The 18644-nt window shown below is 42.7% G+C and overlaps 1 protein-coding gene across 1 annotated transcript in view; it reads right to left on the bottom strand.

The window, feature by feature from the left end:
• The window catches only part of CCBE1 (collagen and calcium binding EGF domains 1), a gene marked incomplete at both ends in the record, with an annotated part of 229651 nt that overhangs the window by 29830 nt on the left and 181177 nt on the right, over positions 1–18644 (bottom strand). The window contains one exon of the mRNA XM_080714297.1: positions 4240–4292. Within this exon, the coding sequence (XP_080570423.1) occupies positions 4240–4292 (53 nt within the window). The remainder of the gene's footprint in view (positions 1–4239; positions 4293–18644) is intronic.

The raw sequence follows: 18644 nt of genomic DNA, 5'->3' as shown, positions 1-18644 counted from the left end.
CTATAATGTATTATAAGATGTGTCAAGTTTATATCATAGTCTTTAAGTACTGACCACTTTACCATCGCAGCATTTAAGCTATAGCACATCAGGGAGAAACATAAATATCACTTAGCATCTTCTTCTGTGGAAAGTGTTGATGTACTTTTACACAAGACATTACTATAATGTCAGGTGGAATTATGACTTTGTTATTGCTTTTATTTGGTGATTAAAGGTCGTTTTTGGTGTGCAGGAGTATGAAGTTGACAAGAGGAAGATTGGTAATTGTCGATTTTATGTGTCAACTTGACTAAGACATAGTATCCAAATACTTTGTTTCCATGTAACTTTTTTAAAGATGAGATTAACAGTAGGCCTGATTCAAGCATATCACCCCCCATGATGTGGGTGGGCCTCCTCTGGTCAGCTGAAGGCCCAGTGAGAAAACACTGACCTCCCCCATTGAAAAAGGAATTCTGCCAGGAGTCTGCCTTTGGCTTAGAATTTTAACATCAACTCTCTCCCTGGGGTCTCCAGCCTGCCAGCCTACCTGAAGGACTTGCACCTCCATAGTCTCATGAGCTGACAAAATCTGTCTCTCAATCTCTCCTTCCCTTTCTCCACACACATCCATACATGCCTACTATTGGTTCTATGTTTCCGGAGAACTAATATACCGTCACTACCCAAGTACTACATTTGTACTTTGCATTATTGGGTGATAGAAACCCTGTGGCTAAAGATAATCTTTAGTAAAAGAAACAATCACTAACTTATTCCCATAGAGTAAATCAACTTTAAAAAGTAGTCCTCTAAAAAGCAAAAGCTCAGAGAGTCAGTTATGGCAAAGGAACATCCAGCAGTCTAATCTACTTGTCCTGGAATATTTGATTCTTGGAGACATTAATCATAGGTGCTATGGTCAAGCTTTAAGGTGAAGGAGGCTGGTTTGAGGCTTAGACATTTGAAACCACAATACCTAACATTTAAGGGAACCCTTAAGTATGTGCTACCCATATGGTGAGTTTTTAATTATGTTGGGCAAGGTCTTTAGTTAGCATCTTAATCTTTGGTATCTACCAGACTATAACACAAAGGAACAGCTGGTGACTGAGAAGAGCCAGCTTACAAAAAAATGCAATTTTTTTTGACTCTTGTGTTTTCCCCCCACCAGTGTCTAAGCCAGAGAGCTGGCCGGCAGAGAGAGATGAAGCTCCTAGAAACCCAAGGTCACATCAACATGCGATGATTTCCTAACGATCTCTCCCTCCCGAGGCAGCTTTCTCAAAGGTCACAGCTCCGGTTTAATGAGCTCTTTCATGCTTCCACCCAAGAGAGTAATAAACAGGAAGGACACATCTCTTTCTGATAGATTGTGCTTTGTGAGATAACACAAACAGAATTAGCTTGGCTGGGCTCCACATCTTCTAGAGATACCTGGCTTCCTGGACAAGAGGAAGCATCTTCATATACAACACCTCATTCCACCCTCTTTCAACCCTAGACTGAGCAAACCAACCCCAGGCTCTTTAATTGGTCCTCCGTCAGTTGGAGATATAGTGGTAGAGGCTTGCCTAGCATGCATGCAGCCCTAGGTTCAATCCTAGTCCTGAAACAACATCAGAAACCCAAACAGCCTCTGGTGCTGTGTCTGTGCTCTGCCTGGAACCTTCCACAGCACTCTCCCACTACTTGTCCAAGACCTGGGCAGCCTTCCTTGATAAACTGGCTTAGGTCTCTCCTCTGAGCCCGCCTCTGACCAGCCTGGTCTTCCCAGATGGTCTTCCTGGCTATGTGTCTTCTCTGAAAGCCTCCAGCACCCAGTGTCTGTATGGCAAGTACAACTGCAGTCTATATATTATTTTTTTAAAAGATAAAACATTAACAAAATTATTTCTATTTAAGATTTGAGCAAGCCAAAAGAAAAATCTCTTTAAACACCAATTGAACTTGGATGCACATGCCCACTTTTCTAACCACAGAAAAATTTCTCTAGAAGTCCTCAGTGTAGCTGCAGTGGAGAGGTGGGCCTGGGCAGCATGAACCCCTAGTTCCAGTTTCCCCCATTTTCCTTGCAGCTGGGCCTTGCTGCCTCTTTCCAGGACGGCGGTCTTCTCAGGCTCTGGTAACATCAGCATCACCTGGGAGCTGGTTAGAAACGCAGCTCAAAAATTGCCAATTCCAAGACGGGTGTGGCGGTGCACCCTTGTAATCCCAGCATTCAGGAGGCTGAGACCAGAGGACTGCGGTTCACTGACAGCCTCAGCTACTTAGTGAGGCCCTCTGCAACTTAGTGAGACCCGGTTTCAAAGTAAAGAATAAAAAATAGGGCAGGCCGTGTAGCTAGGTCAAATGCCCCTCAGTTCCACCCCCAGATCCCCCCCCCAAAAAAAAATCACCAATTCTAATCTCAGCCTCCCAAATGCTGGGCTTACAGGCCTTAAACTACTATTTAGTGAGGCCCTTTGCAACTCAGTGAGACCCTCTTTCAAAATAAAGAATAAAATAGAACTGAGGTATAGCTTGGAGGTAGGATGCCCCTGGGTTCCATTCTCAGTACCCCCCCAAAAAATGCCAATTCCAATCTCAAATACTTGCTGGGAGAGGGGAGGGTAACAAGAGTGTGTATATGTATTTTTCTAACACTCTGTATCCAAGTATGATTTGAAATTATAATGCTCTCATCCAATAAGTATAAAAAATGAGTTATTAATAAAATTTTTTAAAAATGCAGTTCAGAATGTAAATGTCTGAAACCTGCTCTCTAGGGGAGTTCTACACATGCTAGAGTTGGAGAAACACTAATACAGAAGACTTAATTTTTTTTTTTTGTTTGTTTTTGAGGTACTGAGGATTGAGCCCAGGGGCATTCTACCTCTGGGCTATTCCCTCAGTCCTATATTTATTCTTTATTTTAAAACAGGTCTCACTAAGTTGCAGAGGGCCTCACTAAGTAGTAGAGGCTGACCACGAACCTGTGGATCCTATCTCCGCCTCCCAAGTACTGGGATTACAAATGTGTGCCACCACACCTGGCTTCATAGAAGACTTAATTTTGAATGAGTGAATGAGTCAACAAGTAAGTGAACAAATGAAAAGATGCAAGGCCTCTTTCTAGACTGTGTAATTTTGGGGGGTGGAGTACTGGGGATTGAACCCAAGGGAATTTTACCTCTGAGCTACACCTCCAGGCTTATTTTTTAATTTTGAAATAGGGTTTCCCTAAGTTTACAAGGCTGGTTGTGAACCTGCAATCTTCCCGTCTCAGCCTCTCAAGTACAAGGATTACAAGCATGTGCTGCTACGCCTGGCTTACTTTTTCTTATATACTTTCATTGGTACTTTGCAGTACTTTGTAGTCTCACATCAAAATGTAGTTAATGACAACAGCAGTATCCAACACTTACCAAGAACTGAATAAGAACCAGCCTCTGTTCCAAGTATTTTACATTAAGCAAAATTCTTTAAACACCTGTACGACCCTAGTACCAGTACCTGCCCGGAAAAACTTAAGGGGTAGAAAGGAACTTGTCCTTGGTTATACTGAGTAGGAAGCATGATCAGTTCCCACCTGACTTCATATGATCTGCGTGTCTCCCCACTCTGAGGGATATACTTGGAGGGTGTGGCTACATGCCTTACATCTTTACCTGTTCCTTGTTGGGGCAAGCATTCAGTTAGCATGTGTTGATGGTCATATAAAGGGATTAGCACACGAAAGGCAGGCAGGAGGGTAAGAGATGTGGGTTGTATTTTAGTTGGTTTCTGAAAGTCCAGTTAGAGGCCAGGCATGGTCGTGCACACCTGTAATCCCAGTACCTGGAGACTAGAATAGGTTAGAGAACAACCTCAGGAGTAGTAAGACTCATCAATCTATCCAGACCTTCTTTCAGAAAAATAGGACTGGGAGTGTAGCTCAGAGGTAGAATGTCTGGGTTTAATCTCCATTGTCCCCCACATATTCATATTCTCATTCTCTTTTTTCTTTCTCAAAATAAAGTCCAATTAGAGAATAATAGTCTATTAAGTTTAAAACCTGAAATGTACTAATGACTCAATGTATGTGACTATCTCATGATTTAGACAGAGCATATAAAATATAACCAAATAAGCAAAGGACTTAATGCCAAATGAATCATATACTAACACACAGGTAATCAGACATAGGTAAACATATTATTGTATATCTGAATTTTATAGACTTCTAACAACTAGTCATGAATAAAGAAGGATGAGTCCCTCTTTTATATTACATACCTTCTGGGATACATTGTCCAAGAACAAATTTATACCCTTTGCAGCATTTCTTCCTAAGAGACAAATAAAACAGCATTTTAATTATGATGTTAGATTTAAAATAAAATTTTCAGTTACTGTCTGAACAGAATAACCTATGCCCAGAAAAAAAAAATAAGATATATAAGTAGGGGTAGGGCATTTTGAGGGTTACCTAAGATTAAAAAGAAAAATTTTGTCAAAACTACACGCCTGGTTTATAGCAGGTATGATGATGCACACTTGTAATCCAAGCACTTATATTGCAGGTTCAAGGCCAGCCTTGGCAATTTAGTGAGACCCTGCTTCAAAATAAAGTAGGGCCAGGGGTGTAGCTTAGAGGTAGAATGCCTCTGGGCTCAATACCTAGTACCACCAGAAAACCAAAAACCAAAGCAAAACAAAATTAAAAGCCAAAATCTACACAACCATTATCTTCCCAAACCAAAGTTTACCACATAATATGTGAAATCAGCCCTCTGAACTTTAATCTATACAAAGCAATGAAGAGCCTCAGAAGTGGTGGATATCTCTAGCCTAATTCTGTTGTTAGTTTTCACAAAGTACGGTAACATAAGTTTAAAAAAATTTTTTTGCTTTTATCGGTGCATGTCGACAATGACATACATGCACACTTTCTTGGTGCCCCCTCCCCATTTCCCTCCCACCCAATACAGAGTACCCTGATCAACACTGGTATATATTCACATGAATACACACAGTCTATGGTAGTATTTCTATTAATGAACCTAAATCTTCCTCCACCCATACCCTTATATTTTCTCTCTGGCTCCCCTGGGGTTTCTCTTTATCATCTGGAGTCTCTCTTATATCCCAATTACTCCCTATCCTGCACATATTAAACATATGACACTTTAGTCTCTGTGATTGGCTAATCTCACTTAACAATGTTCTCTAGGTCCTTCCGTTTTTTGAAAATAATATAATTTTATTTTTCTTTATTGCGGAGTAGAATTCTATTGCTTGTATTTCCCACCATTTTGCAATCCATTCATTTGTTGATAGACACCTAGGTTGGTTCCATGGTTTGGCTATTATGAATTGTAACTGCATGTAGTTGCAATAAATATGGTAACTTCAGAGGGAAAATGAAAGAGAGGTAAGTGGCCATGTATCGTTACCAAGTTTCTACTTTCTTTTTTTGGTACTGGGAATTCAACCCAGGGGTATTTTGTCCTCAGGATTATTTTTATAAATCTTGAAACAGAATCTGGCTAAGTTGTGAGGGTCTCGTTAAATTGTTAAGGCTGGCTTCTAACCCATAATCCTCCTGTCTCAGCCTCCGAAGTACTGGGTTTTATTTTTTATTTTTTGTTGTTTTTTCTGGGTCTGGGGATGGAACTCAGGGGCATTTGACCTCCGAACTACACCCCCTGCCCTATTTTTTATTCTTTATTTTGAAACCGGGTCTCACTGAGTTGCGGAGGGCCTAAGTGGCTGAGGCTGTCAGCGAACCACGATCCTTTGATCTCAGCCTCCCGAATGCTGGGATTACAAGTGTGCGCCACCATGCCCCGCTAAGTACTGGGTTTTATAAGCCACTGCACCAGGCTTACATTTTATATAAAATAATACAATATGGGCATTTCCATTGGAGCTGGAACAAATATTCCCTCTGCCTCTCCTTGTATGTTTCCACAACTTTCCTTCTCTTCCAGATGGAATCCATATAAATGTCTTTTGCCAGGCATGGTGGCACATGCTTGTAATCCCCGCACTTGGGAGGTGGAGACAGGTGGATCACGAAGGTTTGAAGCCAGCTGTGCTGGTTTAAGAGACCCTGCTTCCAAAAATAAAATAGGTCTGGGAGTGTAGCCCGGAGGTAGAAGGGCTTCCAGAAACCCCAGTACCATACACACAAAAAAGTCCCTTTTCCATGTCCAACATCACACACCATAGGCAGAAAATTACCAGAATGCAGTCAATCTGCAAATCCCAAGCAATATACCCCAAGCTATTCTGAGTTGACTAAGAACTAGACTACCAATTAAAAATTTACCTCTCAAACTCCAAGAAACCAGATAAGTTAATTGTATTGCATATGGAGGGAAATACACCAAGTGATGTGTACATGTATGCTTGTATCACTTTGAATCTCAATGTAATGTGCAACTACGATGTACCAATACAAGTAAAAAATAAAAAAGTTACTCCTGGCAAGGCTTGGTGGTGCATGCTTGTAATCCCAGCATTCGGGAGGCTGAGTCATCCTCAGCTACTTAGTGAGGTTTGCGGACATCCCCAGCTATGTTGTGAGGTCCTTTACAACTCAATGAGACCCTGTTTCAAAATAAAGAATAAAAATAGGGCTGGGGGTCCAGCTTGGAATGCCCTGGGTTCCATCCCCGGTAACACAACACACACACACACACGTAGAGTATTCCTATTGCAGTGTAACGTTTGCTATTTGGGCATGACACTTAAGTGGAAGAGAAGCTCGATAAGTTAAATATTGTCTACCAACTGGGGAATTCACATCACCTGCAGACCATCAGGTCACCAAGAGAAAGGGCACACACTACTGATCTGGGAAACAGGTCTGTGTCTAAAGCAAATTCTCACATTCATCAAACTCTCAGAATCACACTAGATAATGTCTTATATTTAAGAAGAATTTTGATTCACTTATTTTTCCTGACTTTTACTTAATAGCATTATTTTTTTGCAAATTAATATCTATGATTGGTCTAATCAATTTGTGTCAGCTGGTCTAATTAGGTGAGTTACCATGCATAGGGAAAACTTAAGTTTTAAATACTAGCAAAAGACTATAACAGCTTAAGAACAAATCCATAGCTCAATAAACTTTATGTAAAAATTTAAGATCATACAACTTATAATAGCCACCTTTGGTAAGAGACTTCCGAAGCCCAGCTAGCAGCGCCACCCCTCTGTTTCTCTCCCAGCAGCCTGTCATGTGCAGCCCAGCTGTGGCTGAGCTCATACTTCAAAAGAACAGAAGTGGGTTTTTATTATGGCCACAGTGAGGTTTGGGATGTTCCCAAAACAGACTTGGGTGAAGTAGTGAAAATTTCCTTCCCAGTGCATTTTCCTGTCTTCCTAGTACAGATCACGTGAATCTTTCTGCAGCACGTTTAATCATCCATCTAATTCACTGATATACAGAGGATGGGTGGCAATGTCCAGAGTTTTCCCACTGGACATAATTTCCCAACATCTCTACCTAAAATTATCATCTCATATGCCAAGGAAAGCCCATGGGGTAGAAATTTATGACCATGATTTGGAACAGACCTGGAGGACGAACCTTTATATTCCATGGAACTTAAACTCAGCCAAGTTTTCTATGGTTTGAAAGGTTCAAGCTCCTAACAACCAAAAGGAAAACTAGCTTGTATGGTGTATTCATTAAAATTTTACAGTTATTACCTACTGGATTACTTGAGGCTGTCCTACAGAAAGGTATGAGAGATCAATGCATGAGATGTGAAACTCAAGTGGTCCATGAGAAAGTTGGATAGAGAGGAAAACCATATGTTTTTGATACTCAAGTCTCACCCCACATTTAAGCATGTGGTTCTATTTGTTCGTTTCTGTTTAAATGTTACAGCTAAGGTATAGCCTCCAAGATGTTTGAAGGCATTATAAAACTTATCCAGTTGGGTGTAATCCTTACAATCTCTCCCCCCTCCAAACATTCAACTTGGGCTGTGTGACCTTTTTGAGGATATCAAGGACTTGGGACTGTCTACAGTGTGGTGCAACCTGATGTTTGCTTTTTAACAAAACAATGATAATGCTGTGATCTGATATGCTCTCAAAAGGCCATGGAGCTCTGTCAGGAGGAGATCTGACTTTCAGCATGCTGGGCATCATTTAAATAGCTGCTTGGCTACGAATCAACTTCCCCTCTGGGTTTCCTATTAATTGCATTGCTAAACCCAGCTCTCTGATCAGAAGTAGTACGGAGATTCAAGTTCTTTCTCCTTCCTCAGATTTCCTGGGAACACATTATTTTGCCTGTTGAACACCCACCAATCATAAACTGCCATTTAAAATAAATAATGAAACAGACCAAAGTATGAAAAAATAAACACTGGCTGCATGTTGTACAGTTTCAAAGATTACCCACGATATAATTCATATATAATGAAGTTGAGACAGCCAAAATGAAATCTTGTCATGCAAGCCAGGGCACTTGTTAGACCTCACTACAAACACGGCTGTGCAGTTTTTATCTTTGAAGAAAAACAAACTAAGATGAGGAAAGCTGGCGGGGACCCTGGGGAGGCCATCGTGCCTAATCCGCTTCACGTGTTAGAGCTCAGTTTTCCAAATGCAAATGATTTTCTCATTTCTTGGCAATGGGAAATGGCGATTCGATGGTTGTTACATACAGAGGACAATGTCTGATAATCAAGGAAGCATGGCCCATTTCCCCTGGGTGCCTCTGAGAATTATATGTTTAAAAAAAATAAGTAAAAGTGTTGCAACCAAAAATATAGCTACTAGCCAGGTGTGTGTCTGTGTGTGAGATAATTTTGGAGGGGAAAAAAGAAATCAAGAAAATATAGCGTCATTGGACTGTGTACTGATCATTAGTCTAGAATTAAACAAAATTCACCTATGGAATTAGAGGACTAGAAAGATACTTAAAAATCAAGTGAATCAGTAAATATTTAAACTGTTTCCACAACGCAAGGGCAGATTCTCCTAAGATTTACATGGATTCATTCGTATAACTGCCTATATGTGCATCAGATGTCAGATTTTTTTTTCCTAAGTGACAGAATTGTATTTGTGAGGAATAATAATAGTTCTTGGCATCAAGATATGTGTAGTAGATGAAGCGGTGGCTCTGGGGTCCAGCAAATTCAGTTTATAGTTTTGGCTCTGACATTTAGTGAGCAAGACATATGACCTTAGGTTCACTTCTTAAACCTGATAAGCTTCAGATTGTTCATAGATAAACCACACTTACCTTAGAGGATCACTGCAGAGATTAGGGATAGTATAACCTAAGTGCCTGGGCAGGCCTGGTTGAGGCTCAGAATTGTGTTCTAGCTATAGCTTTATGCACAGAGCCGAAACAACTCCTCCCTCCCAGTTGCTTTCATACAACTCATCGCTTTCTTCTACTTCTCACTCAGAGGCAGCTGCATGTAGCTCTTCTTCCAATGATGAATGGGATGGGGACATGGAGGGAGAGAAGGTTCTGATTTCAAGACGGCAGAAAAGTAAGATTTTTCTCTGCTCTTCTTTCACAAGTTAACCCCAAATAGAAAGATGTGCAAACCTCATGCTCAATAGATTTAGGAGATTTCTCTAATCCTAAAACATACTAGATGGAGGTGGCAAATGGGGGGAAGGATGGTGGACTAACGCCAATCCTATCCTAGATGTCTCCAGAGATGGCTACCAGGGTCAAACAAGCCAAGGCATCCTACAAAACCTCAGCTCAGAAACTGGAGGTGACAGACGTCCAGTGGAAGGTACAGGACCAGCCAGGTGACCTGAAAATCTGATGAAAAGCTAGACTTGACGGAGTCCTCTTCTCCAGCCCCAGGAAGCCAAACAAATATTCCTTATGTACTACTCTAAGAGGTAGATTCTTTTGGAAAATCACAGCAAAGAAGTTCCAGGTTCTGGGACATGAACCCAGAGAATGGAATAGAAGTTAACACTGGTAGATACTCCTGCCCAGGCTTACTAAATCCCAACCCTCGATAAAGAAACCTTCCAACTTCGCATTTACTACAAAACAACAGGTCCCTGCTGAATGGCTTCTGAAGACGAGATGGGGGCTTCCTCACAGATACAGGGATGGTTCTACGTGAGCCTGTGAGGCTTGAAAACGAGTCCAAGTGCTATGTGCATCTACGTCCCTGTCACTCTGAAGCACATCATGATGTGAGGCTGCAATGAGCCAAGTATATAAAAATAAACTAAAAAAGGGGAATCCAATTCTCATGCTTTATTTCTGTCACTTCTACTAAGCTGCAGGGTACCTAAGAATCCCTAAAGACATTTTTGCCAGGAAGTATAAAGAATATGACATCTTGGGAGCTGAGCATGGTGGTGCACCCTTGTCATCCCAGTGCTTGGGAGGCTGAGACAGAGGATCACAGGTTCAAGGACAGCCTCAGCTACTTAGTGAAGCTCTCTGCAACTGAGACCCTATTTCAAAATAAAGAAAAAACTTGTAATCCCCACGCTTGGGAGGCAGAGACAGGAGGATCGCGCAGGTTCGAAGCCAGCCGCGCCGGCTTAAGAGACCCTGTTTCAAAAATATAAAATAGGTCTGGGAGTGTAGCCGAGAGGTAGAAGGGCTTCCAGGAACCCCAGTACCACCAAAAATAAATAAAGAAAAATTTAAAAAAAATGGCTGGGGGAGTAGTTCGGAGGGAGAATGCCCCTGGGTTCAATCCCCAGTATCGGTAAAACCAAAAAAGAATACCCCTGGGCTAACTCTAAAGGATTGAGGGAGGGTTCAGAACTGGTTCTGAATTTCTTTGTATCATTCCTTAGAGCAGGGAGTCTTCCCTGTTCTCTTCCTTGTAACCTTCTTCGTTATAATCTTTACCAAGCTTTGCATGCCTTCGTGTGAGCTACTGGACTTTCTTTTACACTAGCGGTCTCAGAATAGAACTAAATGAGTTGCTTCCTACCTTGGTCCAAGTCTATTTAACCAGAAAGTACTGCTATCTACATTGGTGTGCAGATGTCCATTTGAGGCCTTGCTTCAAGTTCTTTTGATTATATTGCCAGAAATGGAGAGGCTGAATCATACTATAAGTTTTAGGGGAGTGGTACTATATGCAATGGCCAAAAGATAGAAACAACCCCAAACGCCCATCAAAAAAATACATGAATAAATAAAACATGGAAAAAAATCTCACATGTGCAACGACCTGGATAAACCTTGAGGACATTATACTAATTGGACTGGCAAGACACAAATAGAAGGTGATTCGACTTATATGAAGTACTTTAGAGTGATCAGACTGAGGCAAAGTGGAATGGAGGTTGCCAAGGATCGCAGGCAGAGAAATTAAGTAATTTGTTTCATGGGGATATAGTTTTGGCTTGGAAAAATGCAGCTGTTTTGAAGATGAATGGTGGTAATTGCAGAACAATGCTAATCTACTGAACACCAGTGAACTTTACAACTAAAAATGGTTAAGCGGGTAAGAGTTTTATCTGTTTATTTTGCTACACAGTGATCCAGTAGGGCAATGCTTTGAAGTCATTTTTCTAACCTTTAAATTTTTGGTTGTGGTATTCATCATCTGGACTGTAGCTATTTGAATAACAAAAAAAAATTGAAGATGGAAGGTGAAAGTTTACTCTTTGGTGGAGCTAAGGTGGTAACTAAAAGTGATAGAACACAACAAGGGTGTGGGCGGTATGTTTTTCATCCAAAGAATACCAGTTACTCCAATAATAGAGCATCTATCTGGTGGTTAGGGTTCTGGAACTTGGAAATGGGCTTCCTAGGTTTGAATCCAGGCTTTCTGCTTTCCAGTGGTGGACTTTTGAGAATTGACAAAGCCCCTCTACCTTGATTTCCTCATCTGCAAAACGGGGTATTGATAGTATCCAAAGCCTGTGAGGCGAGAGAAAGTTCAACTGCCCAAAGAATTGTGGATGTTTCCCCTGCCGTGTCCTCTCCCCTGGGAGGACACCATGCGTGCTGCAGAGCAGGGAGCTCAGGAAGCAAGTGGGCCCCACTACCGGGTGGCTCCCACCAGACCAGGCTTTCAATGAGCAGCAGCCAGTCCTCACTAGGGGCAGCACAAGGACCGGCGTCTTGGTGATGTTTGTCTCCACGTTCACTCCCGGGTCCAAGGATGAGCAGAACCAGCCCCTGCAGCTGCTCAAGCCTTCCAGCTCCCTATGGCTGCCACGAGGTCTCTGTCAATGACGATGTGTGTATGACTGCATCCCTCACTCTTTAGTGAAAGCTGGCCTGGGAACTTGGAAAAGATGCCCAAACCAGCTCTCACTGCAAGGCTGCGAACCCACGCGGCCACCTTCGTGTGCTGATTCTGACAGCCCTGCCGACCTCCCTGGTGCATCAGTGTGCTCCAGATGCACACGGTCCAGGTCCTCAGCAGAGGCGCAGTCCAGACGCGTTTTGGAGGTGAGAGTCCTGGATTAACGTCCTCTTCGCATCTTCGTCAGTGTTACACACTCCAGCTCCCTCTCTTCTTTGCCTCCAAGAGATTTTTACCTCATCAATCATCCTTATTTTGCCTGCAGGGTGCCTTTCCTCTTTCCCCCAAATTGGAAAACGTGGGTTTACTGACATAAAATGACATCTATACATATGCTTGTATGTACGTAAAGAGATATTTCTACATTAAAGAAATAAAAGTGAGCCGGGCGTGGTGGTGCATGCTCGTAACCCCAGCATTTGTGAGGCTGAAACCAGAGGACTGGTTTGCAGACAGCCTCAGCTACTTAGTGAGGCCCTTTGCAACTCAGACCCCGTTTCAAAAATGAAAACACTAAAAAATAGGGCTGGGGTGGAGCTCAGAGTTAGAATGCCCCTTGGTTCCATCCCCAGTATACCCCCCTCCAAAAAAAAAAAAAAGATTAGGTCAGGTATTCATCACAATATAGACGTGATTTTGTTTATGTGGGTGACATAAAAGATGTTCTTGCCAGGTATGGTTGTGCATGCCTATCATCCTACTTTTTGGGAGGCTGAGACAGGAGGATTATAGGTTCAAGGCCAGCTTCAGCAATTTAGCAAGGCCCTCAGCAACTGAGACCCTGTCTCAAAAATAAAATAGGAGCTGGGCATGGTGGTGCATGCTTGTAATCCCCATGCTTGGGAGGCTGAGACAGGGGGATCGCGCAGGTTCAAAGCCAGCCTCAGCTACTCAGTGAGGCTCTCAGCAACTTAGTGAGACCCTGTTTCCAAATAAAATATAAAAATAGGTCTGGGAGTAGAGCCCGGAGGTAGAAAGCCTCTGGGGTTCCACCCTCCGTGTCACAAAAAATAAAACAAAATAGGGCTGTAGGTGTAACTCAGAGGTAAAACATGGCTGGGTTCAATCCTCAGTCTCTCTCACACACATGGTTTTATTGGGTATTTTCTGTAATGAGCATGAATTGACTTTGTAATAAAAGAACCATGATTTTTCAGAATCTCTGGGTACATTTCAAACACCAGGCTTGGCCCTGGCTTCAGAAAACTCTTTATGAAAACTGGTTCGTGGAATGTGCCCAAGCACATGTCTGAGGACTGCAGCACGTTCCACGTGCCCTGTTTCTGAGACTGGGATCGCTCAACCAACCCAGAGCCTGGGAATTCCCGTTCTCCACAGTCATCATCACGACCAAGCAGGTTCCCACTAAATTGCTTTGGACCCCGTCGCTGGGAACCAATGTATAGTAATCATTAAGAAATCGCTTTAGGAAATTACAGCATCGCTTTATAGGCTGCTCGTTCTTACTTTACTCACCTCAAATAAGTAGTTTCCCTTGCAGAAATCATTACTGAGCAATTTTCCCATTTGCAAGGCATGTTTAAACCGACCGACCCCTCTCATTAATTCCCATGGTTGCTAATTACTGGAAGCACTGCTTGCTGCGAGTCTTGCTCTGGGGTAACGGTCCAAAGACAGTATGTGGAAAAGTGCAGAATACTCTTTGGCAGCAGTGTGGTTTGCTGTGTGCAGTCGAGCTGTGGGACAAAGCCCAAAGTCCTAGAAGTTTATTTTGATGGTTCTATCCATGGAATAGAATCAAATGCCAAGCGTTCCAGTTCTACCCAAATGGTTAATGCTCAATAGCACTTATTAAGCAAATGGTGTCTGTAAACATTGCATTATATACATAAACCGACCAGGACAGCACATGGTAACTATGCGATCCTCACAGTTCCTCCATTTTCCTTTCGCGCTTATCCACCCACTCTGAGGCTGTCTGCAGTTCAGCCAATGCGTCCTTATGCCTCTCCCACCCTCAAAGGGTGGGCCCCTTCTTAGGATTCTGACTCTTACCTTTCCTCTCATCACTACTACGGGGCAAACCTCGGGAGCCTTCATTTCGCTCGCCTCCTTTATGGTACACCGTTATCATCCATCTTGATGAAGTTCAGGGTGATAGAGGCACACGTGTACAGTGCTTGTTGAGCCCTCCCTCTCCCTCCCCCCGCTGCCGCCTCCTGGTGCTCAGCACAGCGACTGGCCTTCAAAAGTCTGTATGTATATCATGACCATTAAGATGATTTCCTCAGCCGGGCATGGTGGTGCATAGTTATAATCGCAGTACTTGGGAGGCTGAGACAGGAGGATCACAGTTCGCAGACAGCCTCAGATGCTTAGTGAGTCTCTTTGCAACTCAGTGAGGCCCTGTTTCAAAATAAAGAAAAAAAAATAGGGCTGAGGGTGTAGCTCAGAGGTAGAAAAAATACATGTTTTTATCTTCAAGTCTTCCTCCTCCATCCTGTCTCCACTAAGGTTTCTCCTCTGAAATCCCTCCTGTGTCCCTATTTCACTCTAGCACATGCGGGAGAACATTTGACTCGCTTTTTGTGACTGACTAATCTCATTTAGTGTAATATTCTCCAGTTCCATCTACAGAGTCAATACAATCCTCATTAAAATGCCATGGTCTCTTCACATAGAAAAATCAGTCCTTCAATTCATTTGAAACAAAAATCCCAGAACAGTCAAAATAGTTTTCAGCAACAAAAACCATGCAAGAAGCATCATAATATTTGACTTTATACTACAGAGCCATAGTAATAAAAACAGCATAGTATTGGCTCAAAAGCAGACACAGGGTGGCGTTTGCCTCTGTACCCAGGGGCATTCTGTCTCCAAGCTAAACCCCTACCTGTTTCTTATTCTTTATTTTTGAAACAAGGCCTAAGTTGCAGAGGGCCTCAGTAAGTACCCGAGGCTGGCCATGAAACTGCGATCTTCCTGACTCAGCCTCCCAAGTACTGGGATTACAAGCATGCACCACCATGCCCGGCAAGATGTTGTACTTTAAAACTAATGGGAAAATTACTTACTGCCAAGGAGAAAGAGTATCATACTTGACTGTAGCCAGACCTCGAAGGCAAATTACCCACAAATGCTTGCTTTTAAACATTACTTTTTGTTTTATTCACCTCAGGAAGCCCCAAATTACCCACAGCAACTGTATTTTGGGGTCACTGCTATGGCAGAGACACCTGTTTCCCTGTATCTATTTTCTCTTTTTTCTCTACAGTAACAGAAACCTAAGTTATAGCTGGGCACTAAACCACCCAGATAAAAAGCAGCACTTCTCAGTCTCTCATCCTGCCAGGTAAGTTCTAGTAGAGGAACCTGGTCAGCAGGATTCAAGGGACCATGGGGCTAACAGCTTTCAGGCGGGGTCCCTAAAAGGGAGGGCACGTGTCCTGTCTTTCCCCTTTCCACAAGAGGGACGGTAATCATGGTGGTTGCACACCATCTTGGGCAACAGAGGTAAAGATGTGGGTGATGGCTAAGCCAGGATACGAGTAACTGCCTCCAAAGGCTGCCCGGTCACCACGAAAGCCAAGGACACCTGAAAGCTTTGTGTAAGAGGACAAAAGGTCCAACTAAAGCTATTATTTTTGGTTTTAGTTGCTGGATCCTACTACACTTTCAAGGCCAAAATGATGCCAGAACTGAACCCAAGGTAGAGAGACTACTGAAGTACGCGGTTAGTCAGCCAAAGGGGTCCAGAGAAGGTGTGGGCTTTGTTTTGCTCCAGTAACAACTGCGCGTGGAGCCTGTGAGCCTTATGAAATTCTGGTCCTGTCTGGATCCTACCTCGTAAATCACAAAGCGGAAGGATGCTTTGACCATCTTTCCTCCCACCACAGTGGGCAGATGTTTGTTAGCACTCGGCCCCCCCCCTTTTTTTTTTTTGCACTTTAGGACATAAATGGAGCATTTCCAAAGAGATATCAGCATAGGAAAATGCAAACTCAACTTGCTAACTTTTTGCCATTTTTAGGTCAGTCACTTGGGAATTAAGTGAGAAACTCAGAGCTTCATTTGTAATGATTTTGAAAAGACAGAGGAGACTCAAAAGAGATCTTTCATAGGCTAATTAATCACAATGTGACTTATCTTGTTCCACACATGAATAAAATTCTTAAGGACAATGAAACACAACTGGATCTAAATCCCTGTAGGGAAAGATTCATACAACACCAAAAGTAGGATTTCTACTCCCAGATCATTTAAAGATGAGAACAGGAATCTTCTGTTTTAAACTGTGAACTTGGAAAATAACCCAATATTGCAATAAAAAATTAATTCAAGTCAGACGTGGTGGCACACGTTTGTAATCCTAGCATTCAGGAGGCTGAGACTGGAGGACTGCGGTTAGCAGACAGCCTCAGCTACTTAGTGAGACCCTGTTTTAAAATAAAGAATAAAAAAAAAATAGGGCAGAAGGCATATAGCTCAGAGGTCAAATGCTCCTGGGTTCCATACTCAGACCCGAAAAAAAAATTCAGATTAGCAACTGGAAGAATTCATTTTGATTCAATTTAATCAATACTCAGTTGAGAATTTGTGCATTTTCTGTGATTATCTAATTCACACAACAACCTTTTCTTACAGATGGGGAAATTGAAGCAGACAGAACATCGCTTGTTCAAATTAGTAGCTGAGCCGCCATACCAACCCAGGCTGTAGTGCTCAGAGGTCACTTCTGCTCTAAGCTGGGTGGTACAAAAAACAGACAAGATTAGGAACTGGTGGAGAAGTATGCCTGTCAATGTCAACGAAGTATGCAAGCACAGTGAGGACCACATTAAATAAAGCATTAGAGGCATCATAGCAGACATACAATGAGCTCTCAGCATACAGGGAAGAATATTACTTCAGATTCAGGAGTCAGAGATGTAGTATGTTGGTGTTGTCCTGCCTCAGGCTTCGTGGAAGGAGTCACCTTATGTGGTGATGTACAGGACATGAGGCTAACTCACTGAGCAGCAGTCCCACCAGCCTGGTCCCCAAATCATGCCTCTGCCATGCAGTTTCAGCTTCCTTGTGGGCAGTGACTTCATCCCTGGTTCAGGATATCCTCTTACAGCCTCTAGAGTGTGTTTTCCAAACCCGAATTAACATCAGATGTGGGTCAGGAGAGCTGCAGGATGGGAACAGAGGAAAAGCTGGGGGGTAAAACAGACTACCAACAGACTGGTTAACAAAGAGGACTGAAGCCAGGCGTGGTGGCGCACACTTGCAATCCCAGCATTTGGGAGGCGGAGACCAAAGATCAACGTTTGTGGACAGCCCCAGCTACTTAGTGAGGCTCTTTGCAACTTAGTGAGACCCTGTTTTAAAAAACAAAACAAAACTAAAACGACTAAAAAATAGGGCTGGGGGTATAGCTTGAAGGTACAATGCTCCTGGATTCCATTCCCAGTACAAAAAAAAAAAAAAAAGTCATGACTGAAATTTTTCATCTTGGAGATGAACAGGGTTGGTGAAAATGCAAAGATGAAGACACACTTTGAAAAAACCATCGGAGGCAGAATCTATAGAAAGTCCTAACTCCCTGTATGTAGAGAGTAAGAAAATCAATTGAGTGGAACTGCCTGAAGGATGATCCTATTATTAGCCAACACTAGTTGAATGGGAAGAAAGATATATATGCAAGATTTTTGAAGCTCAGAGTTTGGGATAACTAGAAGATTTTTATGTCTAACTGAAATGGTTGTTGAATGTGTTTGAAGCTGTAGGCAGCTCAGGGTGAGCAGAAGGTGGAGCTGCTGAGAATCTTCCCAGAAACAGATACAACCAACCAGTGGATACAAAACCCAAGGGAGGGTGAACCCCCAGGATGGGACTTGGGGACGTGTCCTCTTGGAAGAACCGGGCACCATCAGGAAGCCAGAGAGGAAAGAACTAGTCAGAAAAATAACACCAAGAAATCAACAGGAGACAGGCATAGCAGCACATGCCTATAATTCCATACTTGGAAGGCTGGGACAGGAGGATCAAAGGTTTGAGGCCTGCCTCATCAACTTAGCAAACCCTCAGCAACCGAGACCCTGTTTCAAAATAATTAAGAGGTCTGGGATGCAATGCCCCTGGGATTCAATCTATGGTACTTAAAAAAAAAGTAAAAAGTAAAAACTTCCACTGGTATACCTTCTTTAGATGTCATGGGTATGGCAGGTTCTTCAAGACAGTTCAAGATGTGTGGGAGACAATGCCACAGCCCTGACCTCCTGATATCTGTGCTCTCAGCCAGCCAAGTTCTTTATCTGAACTCACATTATACCGCTCACGCACTATCCCGTGTTGGTCCATACCTGGCTAAATGCAGGGCTTCCAGAGCTCAGGACCAGGTGTATCCACTTTTATTATAGCTAAGGCTCCTTTACTGAAGCATAGTAGATTTAGGAAGGAAGC

Source organism: Muscardinus avellanarius (genome assembly GCF_963383645.1).
Source record: "Muscardinus avellanarius genome assembly, chromosome: 17".
Classification (NCBI taxonomy): Eukaryota; Metazoa; Chordata; class Mammalia; order Rodentia; family Gliridae; genus Muscardinus; species Muscardinus avellanarius.
This window is presented reverse-complemented; position numbering and strand designations above follow the sequence as displayed.